The following is a 10,150-nucleotide window of genomic DNA, read 5'->3' on the forward strand; positions in this document are numbered from 1 at the left end:
CGTATTCATACATTAACTTTTATACATTTAAATTTTAATTCTACATGAATACTGAGTCTAACATTAGTTTTAAATGAAAGTTATATCCAATGAAATTCTCTTGACAGCGCATAGGTGTAATTTTTGAAATTATAAAATAAAATATTGGCATTCTAAATGCGATGCACACTATTAACGTAATATGTTTGTGCGTTAAATTGCCTAAAATACTTTGGCACTAAAATGTGAATTCATTGTTACAATATAATGCGAATGAAAAAGTGAACTTTTAAATAACTTTACTAATAAATTAGTAATAATTAGTAATAATTAGACTAATAGAGAATAAATATAAAAATTAGCGTACTTAACGTTCAGAAGATTGAGATAATATTTTTTTTGAGAAAATTAATTTTCTTTATTTTTTTCACATGGAATCAACAATATTTTTCAAAATATTTAATATATCAATGAAATGAAATCAACAAAATTAAAATTAAAATAAAATAAAAAAGATAGATTATTTTAAATAACAGTTAATTGTCAGAAATTGAAATACATTTATATGTGGAAATATTTATAGAAATATGGAAGTATATAAAACTCCAAGTAACTTTTTGTCGCGTTCATTATGATATATCACCAAACAGTGCAAAGGAAAGAAACTTTCCAATCAGCTAATTTTATATATATACATATATATATATATATATATATATATATAAATATATATATAAATAATAAATATAGTTAACAATGTATTGTAGACCTTTTTAGAAAATAAAGTTATCGCAGTTTTGTTTATAAGTTTGCGAAATTTTAAAAAGGTATGTTCTCGCTTACTTTGCATCTATTTTTACTTATAAAGAGTTCAGTCGTCCAATTCTGGGATTATCATTACGCTTTACTTATTTTTATTTATTTACCTATTATTTATTTTTTTGCTTTGGAAGTTCTTCCTTCTTTATACCTTAGTTTACTCTATGTATTATATTTGTTCAATACTAAGGGAGTCTTATTTCTTTAAATTATTCAAGAAACATAGATCTTTATAGAATATAAATATTAATTTTCACAAAATAATATTAAATAAGGATTTTCATTGAATGAAAAAAGAGAACGAATTAAAATTTGGAAAATTATTTTCCGTAGTAAATCTATATAATAATAATAATAATAATAATATATTCTTAAATATAGTTTTGTAATTTGATATTTAAACTAAATGTTCGGGATTGAAGCATTTTACAAGACCGTTGACTCTATCGGCATCGCTAGTCCCTCTAGCTCACAAGTTCCTATAAACAGTTGGGTACGAGAATTTTCGCTTATTTGTTATGTTTTGGTTTCAAGTGTCCTACAATGTTTATATGCTCTTCGCATTGTAACGTCGCTTGGAATTCTCCGAATTTCTTAAGCTTTGTTTTTTTCTTTGATGTTCTATTGTTCTGCGCATCATATAAGATTCCAGTGCGGCAACACCGATGCTTTGTTGCCTATGTGATGGAAGCGCACACTACGCCTAGAGGCTCATTGTAAATTATTTAGTCAAACAGCTACTCAGTCATGAGCCAGTCAGCCAATAATCATTCAGCCAATCGAGTCAAGGAAGCATACGCAAGCCTTTCCAATATTAGTGCAGCCATTGTACACACTCTTAGTAGAGCCGCCGAAGCAAGAGGCGCTCTGATTGGAGACGCCAGGGAGGCAGGCGTTCCTTATGTGGACGCCGTGGTCAGCGGAATGCATTTAAGGAAGATGACCACAAGACATACTAGTTGGTCGTCCAGGATGGAAGAAGTCCTCTCTCTTACAAGAGACGCCATGGAGGACGGTGCTCTCTCTCTCTCTCTCTCTCTCTCTCTCTCTCTCTCTCTCTCTTATAGGGAGCGCCGCAGAAGACGTCACAGAAGACGGTCTGTCTCAACTGAATTCATGGAACAGGCATTACAAACGTAATACTAAGGAAACAAGAGAAGGTACAAATTCTGAAGTGACGATCAATCAAGAATGGGAGGAACGCATAACTCGTAGCATCTTTAAAGAGCGATTATCCATGGAACACATGCTCAAGGCTCAAGGCCAGTAGAATTGCATTACAGCCATAAAGGAGCTAACTCAAGGGCTCCCGGCATTTAATTGGATACATCCATTAAAGAAGTCCTATGCATAAGGGAGTTGATTGATGACTCGCACAAAACATTTAACAAGGAGCAATACTCATTTGGACGATAAATCAAACCAAGCAAGTAGCAGTTCATTCACTTCACCACTCTCCAATGAAAAGGAAGGTATAATCGTCATTGTACAGAAAACAATGCATCGAACAACCCTGTCGGCCACTGCATTGGCAAAAACTAAGTTCGTCTTTTAATTGACAATGGGTCGAAATCACATTTGTAACAAGGGATCTCGTGAAGAAGCTCAAGATATCTCGTCAACGTTCCGTCATCCTCATCCATGGAATTGGAGGATATTTATCAACCCAGATACAAGGTGCTGTATCACTTGTACATCAAGACCAGTGGATATTGTTCTTGGAGCAGATGCGTATGGACATATCATTAAGTTCAACATAATCAAGTATTCTTCATCCATGCCAATAGCGCAATTGTATATATAATCTAGTACTCGGACCTGTCAGCCTGGCAAACAGTTTGAATGCTACCGCATTCAAACTAAGCGTTAACAAAGGAAGTAGAGGACACTTTGAAAAAACGATTGACAAGATTTTGGGTGCAAGAAGAACTGCAAAAGAGCAGCGATTGTCAATACACAGCTGATGAGCAATGGTGTGAGGATCATTATAAAAAAAAAAACTAAATAGGAAGGTTCATCCCACTTAAAGAATATCTTAAAGTCCTCGGTGATTCTCACAATACTGCCTTCGATGTCTGCAAAGTTTAGCGAGACGATTTTCAAAAGATGAAAACTATCGTCAACACTATCAACAATTCATAACAGGATATGAAGAACTAAAACACATGAAGTGAGCTTCCCTGGTGTCCCATCATCGATCTCAATACTATCTGCCACATCACGCTGTATTTAACCCAGACAACACTACCACAAAAGTAACAGTGGTATTCAACGGCTCCAGCGCATCGACGTCAGGACATTCGATCAATGATCTTGTGCACACGGAAGCCAATTCGAATACAGAAATTTCAGACGTGTTAATCTGGATACGCAGACATCGACATCTTTTTTCTACAGACATAACAAAAAATGTATAGGCAGATAAAAGTTCTCAAGAACGATTGGGACCTACAAAGAATTCTTTTGAATTGATGAAGAAACCAAGAAAGTGCCATATCATCTAACAACACTTATCTATGGTACAAGAGTCACTCCGTTTTGAGTAGTCAAAGCATTGCTGTAACTGATAGAAGACAAGGAAGAAAAGTATCCCTTGGCCGTTTACATTGATATACATCAATGTAAATCTAATTAGGCCAGCTAGTGAATCCAAATTATCAGATACAGAATATATAGATAGTTTTAGAATTTATTAGGAATCCAAATCATAAATATCTTTGTTAGAGAATGCAAAATTAATCCAAAATCATGAAGTAGGAAAATGTTTAGAATTAGCCAAATACCACCGGGTTTCTCACACCATTACAACCGGTGGTTTTAGTCTAATTCTAAAAACTAAAATATTTCAATGTAATTTGAAATATATAGATTGAAAAAATAAGAAAATTTTTTATAATGTTTCAAAGCACTAATAATTAATATAAGTTTTAATTGTTTAGAAATTTAATTTCATACAAGATTAAGAAACGATTTTGAAAATATTTTACAAAAAAATGAATTCTTCCTTATTTTATAATTATTAATGATGAAACGAAGATTTAGTAATATTGAATATTATTTAATGAATTACTCTCTAACTTTCATTTATTTGAATATAACTAATATACGAAATATGCGGATAATGTATTCGTACAATACCGATTGTCCATTTACTTACAAATTAATAATAAGTTTTAAAAAATTTAAGTGATTTGTACTATCTTATTATATAGAATTTAAATATAAAATTTAAATATAAAATTTAATATCAAGTTTAATATGATAAAGATTTGTTAAGGAAGTTCTGTATCGCGACATGAATTAAAATAGAATAAACGCATACATTAAATTTAAAAAGATTGAAGAAAAATTTATTTATATAATCATTGAATAAAATAATGTTTTCTTGGAATTTGAAGCTTAATTAAAGCTGTAAAGACAAATGTATTTCAATTTTATATGTGTGAATATGTCTGTAAATGCCCACAAGTATAAGCACAAAGTATATATATATATATATATATTGGAAAATATTATATTTTCACGAGTGCCATAAGATATGTTTGGTTTAAATATATTATTTTGGAATATATGTTTAATTAATGTTTTGTTTCAATTAATAATAAATTAGAAAATTATCTAAAATTATTTCCTATTTATTTTAAGAATTTCAAATTTTTTAATCATATAATACAGACATATGTAAATGATTAAAATTGATCAAAATTAAAGTATTTTTTATCGGACTCCGTTAGTTATTAATTCTTGAACAAATACATACTAACATTAGATATAAATGTATATTGAACGCAGATATATATATATATATATATATATATATATGTGTGTGTGTGTGTGTGTGTGTGTGTGTGTTTGTGCGACGCTAATTAGAAATATATGAATTCAAATAATTTTTATCAATTTTTTCTCTGATTTGAAGATATATAATATTTATGTTAATAAATACAAAATTATCAAGAATATATTAAGAATTGATTTGATTAAAAAATACTATTATAAATGTTTCAAATACAGTCAAATTTTGATAGTACAATTAATCAAAAGTAATCATAGATGTGCATGGATGTTTATAAATTTATTACTACAAGTTATTTCAATTCACTATACTTTTTTTTATATTTTTTGTAGAAATATAAATTTCTACAAAAATATAATATGATAATTTGAAAAGATATATGATAATGAATTTATTTAAATAGTAATTTTAAGTTATTTAAATAAATTAAGCAATATTCAACAAATTCGTATCATAACACCAATGATATTTATTATATTCGTGAGATCTAGATTTTAATTATGTCTTACAATTATAAATTTTCCTAATAAATACTTAATTTGATGCATAACGATATTGTAATTTACATTAATAAACAATTAAATAATTCAAATGAAATTTTGACTTTATCTCAATTATTTGACTATATAAAGAATACTTTTTATTTACTCCTCTTTATAAAAACTTTGTTTCTTATATTTGTCTTTTTCGTTGCAATCGTTTTAATTATACACCAAATTATATATTTATGAGAAAAATATCACTTTTAATTGCTATAATTTATATTTTATAGACTAGAAGCTCATTTGATTGTGTTTTGTTTCTATTCGAAGATACACTCAATAAATATTGTTGAACGAATTTATAAAATAAAATCCCGTCTTTACTTTGTTTTGAATAATTTATTTATATCAGTTTAATATATTTTCCTATTATCCCTCTCACAATAAACTTTAATGTATTTTTTATCGGCGGATCTACATTTAGCAGCATACGATTTTTGATATAATAGAATTGCATATTCTCATATAATATTCTATATATTTTTCATTATCATTCATTTGTTTCTAATAATTTTGTATATATATATATATATATATATATATGTCTGTCTGTCTGTCTGTCTGTCTGTCTGTCTCTGTGTGTGTGTGTGTGTGTGTGTGTGTGTGTGTATGTGTGTGTGTCTGAATATGTAAATATTTATGATGTTCTCGTAGATTCTAAGTGATTGTACGAGAGAGGAAATCGGAAAAGAATTAAAAGAGAAGAAACAAAAGGAACAGCGAGAACAAGAAATTGTTTGAAGACGACTTAAATAAAAAAAGAGAATTATAGTAGAATAGGTCACGCATAGGTTGAATTTTAGCAACTGATTATACCGGCGTCTTTGGCAGTTTCCTGCGCGTTGGTGACGATGGCGCTTTGTTCGTTTCTGATTCTGTAAAATAAGAAACAACGTAGCAACTATTGTTACTAAAATGCTTTCTTTCTTTATGAAATTATTCTGAATTTTCAACGATATTATTATGTTAAGAACTAAATAAAATTTTAAAAATTAATAAATGTATTTATTGTCTTGCAACTCATGGTTTCACTATTTTTTTTAAAGACAATATTCAACATATATTGCACGATACAAAATTATTGCTTACCCCTTATAAATAAGAAAACAATGTAAATTATAGAGTATATATTAAAAGATGTATTTGTTCGATATTATTAATGAAATGTGTAACTTATAAATAGTTAATAACATGAATTTTCATCAAGTATGGCATGAACTTAGTAAAATTTAAAAGCTCATTCTTTCAATAAAAAAAAAATTTGGACATAAAATTCCAAACTATAAAAAGAAATAAGAAACTTAATAAAATAATATATGATAGTGATAACCATACCCTTACGTTGAGTATGATAAATTATTATAAATTACATGTTACATTAAGAATTTACATATTATTGAATATATTTGTTTTACTTTTTAAATAATACATATAATACCAGTTTTTAATTGAACTAATGAACATGATTACAAAATTTTTTGAAAAGTTTACCACGATATATAAAACTAATTTTTAAACAATTAATAGTGATCAAGAATATAAAAATGGTGATATGTCCGTGCATGTATATTACGCCTTAACAATCACAGTTTTTAAGCAAAAATTTTTACTAATTTAATTCATAGCACAATCAATGAGATAATGTAATTAATTAGGTTTACTTAGTATTAAGAGTACAAAGTCAGTATTTATACGCGTCGATGAATTGCATAAATTCAATTGCATAATAAATTTAGAATATAAATTCTAAAATACGTAATACGTACCGATTTGGCCAAGTCCAAGATTAGTCGGTGCTTTCTCTAAGACAGGCACCATTCCTGGTTCATCCAAAGGATCTCCACTTCTGTAAAGTAATTAATTTAATAAAAGGATTGCTAATTATAAATGCTTTATTTATAAAGAATTAATGCTACAATTATATATGCTATAATTATTATAATTATAAATGCTATGACAGATGGGATAGAAAAATTAAATATACAAAATATTTTTAAAGATATTAGTTCATATTATATGAACTATATTTAATGATGAAATTTCATTATCAAATTGTAATTAAATCGAATTAAAAAATACAATAATACGAGAAATTATTGATAAACTTTTTTGACTTGTATTACACTTATACCTATTATTATTATAAAATAATTTATAATTGTTGATTGATAATTCTTTGAATCTTTACCAAATAAAACTCCAATACAAATAAAATATATGTAAGCGATGTATATATATATATATATATATATATAATTCAAAAATATATTGTAGTTTGATATTTTCATTTTTGTTAATTATCTTATAACTTTATTGGTTTCATCTTATTAATTTTGGAAAAAAAATTTTAAATCATTTGTTAAAATTTTATCACAATTTTATAAATGCATGTAGAAATGCATGTAGAAATTATATTGTTATTCGTATTGTAGCTTTTATAAAAAATATAAAAATATATGAAACCATGCAACTCGTTCTCATTTATATAAGCATTGATACTTTTAAACATTACATTTAAATTAAATATTTCGTTAAATATAAATTAAGTAGTTTTAATAAGATATGAGGCATTGAAACCCTATATGTATATTGTCAAATACGAAATTAATTTTCGAATTAGATACTTTTCATTAAAACTTACTATTTTTCCTATTCCTTTGAACGAGGTACTTACATATCATTTGTATGTTCTACGATGAGTTCAGCAACGTCACCACTTCGGCCAATAATGTGTGCAACTTCTTCAAATGTACGGTCAATCAATGAGACACCACTCCACTCTAAAACCTGTTTGCGATCATTATTTATTTATGAAAATTTCAACAACAAAATATATTTGAGTTTGGATTATCAATGACAATATATTTTCTTCGATCAAGTTTCGCCACGAAAATCAGCTAATTAATGGGATTCAATATTTAGTTAGAAAGTTTCTATTCACTTGTACTTTTTGTTTGCTGCAAGAAATTTCACTTCTTTGCTTCGTTATTAAATTTTAAAAGTATCCGTTACGTGAATCCATCATCGTAATAGAGAAACATTGTCTTAAAGTTTTTCGTACATTAAAAATAATGAATGTTTAGATAAATATAATATAATTATTCAATTGAAATTTTGTATATTAAAAATAGATAGATCGAAAGAGCATATGAAATGTTTTTTTTTTTTTAATAAAAATGTCAGTAGTTCAAAAATTACATAATTTAAAATTTTCTCATTTAATATTTAAATAATACAGTATTGGATGGAAAATTGCATTCAGCCAGAAGGGAAGAGAAAGAGAGAAAGAAGGGCGGGGGGAGGGGGAATTACAAGATCATTTTCCGGAAATAAAAGTATGTTTCTCGAATACATCGCGCTTGACAAGGTAATTTAATCTCTTAATATATTATACACTAATATAAGATATTTCATTTCATATGTCTTTAATTTATGTATATATTGTAAGAATATATAAATTTAATTTTAAAGAACAATGCGCCATTATAAAATTAATAAAAATATTATGATACTCAATTTTGAAATGAAAAACAATATTAAATTTTTTTTATAATTAATATTATTATCTTTGTTTGAATCAATAATTAATTTTTATCAGGAATTCATAATTGAAATATAATATGAGATTATTAATAATTCTGAAATTAAAAAACATATAATTTAATATATATAATTTAAACAGACGGTATAAGTAATATACCGTCAAATGGTTCAGACTAATGTTATGTTTATTATTTTTATTAAACATTTAATATTAATAAATTTAGGGAAATATATGTAAGTTAATTTTATATGATTAAGCTTACGTAAACTAATGTATATTTTATTAGAACCGTATTTTCATTGAGAAAATCTTGTCGTAAAATTATTACTTTTGAAGATACCATTACTAAGCTTAATGTAATGTTAATTTATAATTTATAAAACTCGAAACAATGTATATTAGAGCAAATTATAGAATCTTAACGAGAAATATAAATTCAGATTCTCAAGGTCTAAATTTTTATAAAACAATATTTATGATATTACGGGTATATAATAAGATTTCTTTGTTCAATATGGCACTATTAGATATTACATACTATCACAATTTCTTAAATTGATTTATAAAATAAGTTCCGAAATTCAACGTAAAAATCGAAATATTATTCTTATTTTATTTCAATAATTAGGATGTCATATACATTATCGTATAAATCTCTAATACTAGAATTTTCTAGTTTTCGTTTATTTTAATAATGAGTTGTCATATATGTCTGATATTCGGTATCTTCTTGTTTGTGATGTATACGAATATTGAACAAATTTCATATCCAAAAATTAGAAACAAAATGATTAATTTAACATTATTAATTTAACTTATACACATAACAATTTCTATTAATGAAAAAATTAATTTTGAAAAATTTCCTTTATATTCATTGTTTCATAAATGAAAATAATAAGGATTAAAATTTTATAATTGTATAGGAATATTAAAAAATTTTAATAAATAAATATTTATTCATTATGCATAAGTATTTTACAAATTCCTGTTTGTATACGTATTTTGTAATTAAATTCAATATACTAAATGCATAGTTCAAATTCTACTACAATTATAGTAAATAACATTGCAAACAAAATTCAACTTCATGTAAAAAAAAATAGAACACTATGATTATAAAACTATACATGTACTTCACAATAAAGTTACAAAGTTTTCGATTAAAAACCAAAAATAGAATAAATTATATATATATATATATATATATATATATATATGTGCGTGTGAGTGAGGATATATTGGTGTGTTTGTATACGATTACCTTATCACCTTGTTGCAGGCCAGCTTTATCCGCAGGCCCTCCACTAACCATCCATACGATAATTGCATAAAGATGATTATCATTGCCAATCTTCCCGCCCACAATCCTCATCCCAAAACTTCGAGCTGTAACCCAAAAATTGAGTTGCCCATAATTATATGTACAAACACACACACACACACACACACACACACACACACACACAC

The 10,150-nt window shown here is 26.5% G+C and overlaps 1 protein-coding gene across 1 annotated transcript in view; it reads right to left on the reverse strand.

The window, feature by feature from the left end:
* Fife (regulating synaptic membrane exocytosis protein fife) overlaps positions 1–10,150 on the reverse strand; it is a 75,703-nt gene that overhangs the window by 28,639 nt on the left and 36,914 nt on the right. Inside the window, exons 11-14 of the mRNA XM_011507412.1 lie at positions 9,945–10,069; positions 7,811–7,923; positions 6,903–6,982; positions 5,953–6,011 (exon numbers count right to left, since the gene is read on the reverse strand). Coding sequence (XP_011505714.1) covers positions 5,953–6,011; positions 6,903–6,982; positions 7,811–7,923; positions 9,945–10,069 — 377 coding nt within the window. The remainder of the gene's footprint in view (positions 1–5,952; positions 6,012–6,902; positions 6,983–7,810; positions 7,924–9,944; positions 10,070–10,150) is intronic.

This window comes from Ceratosolen solmsi, unplaced genomic scaffold (assembly GCF_000503995.2).
Source record: "Ceratosolen solmsi marchali unplaced genomic scaffold, CerSol_1.0 scaffold6, whole genome shotgun sequence".
Taxonomy (NCBI): Eukaryota; Metazoa; Arthropoda; class Insecta; order Hymenoptera; family Agaonidae; genus Ceratosolen; species Ceratosolen solmsi.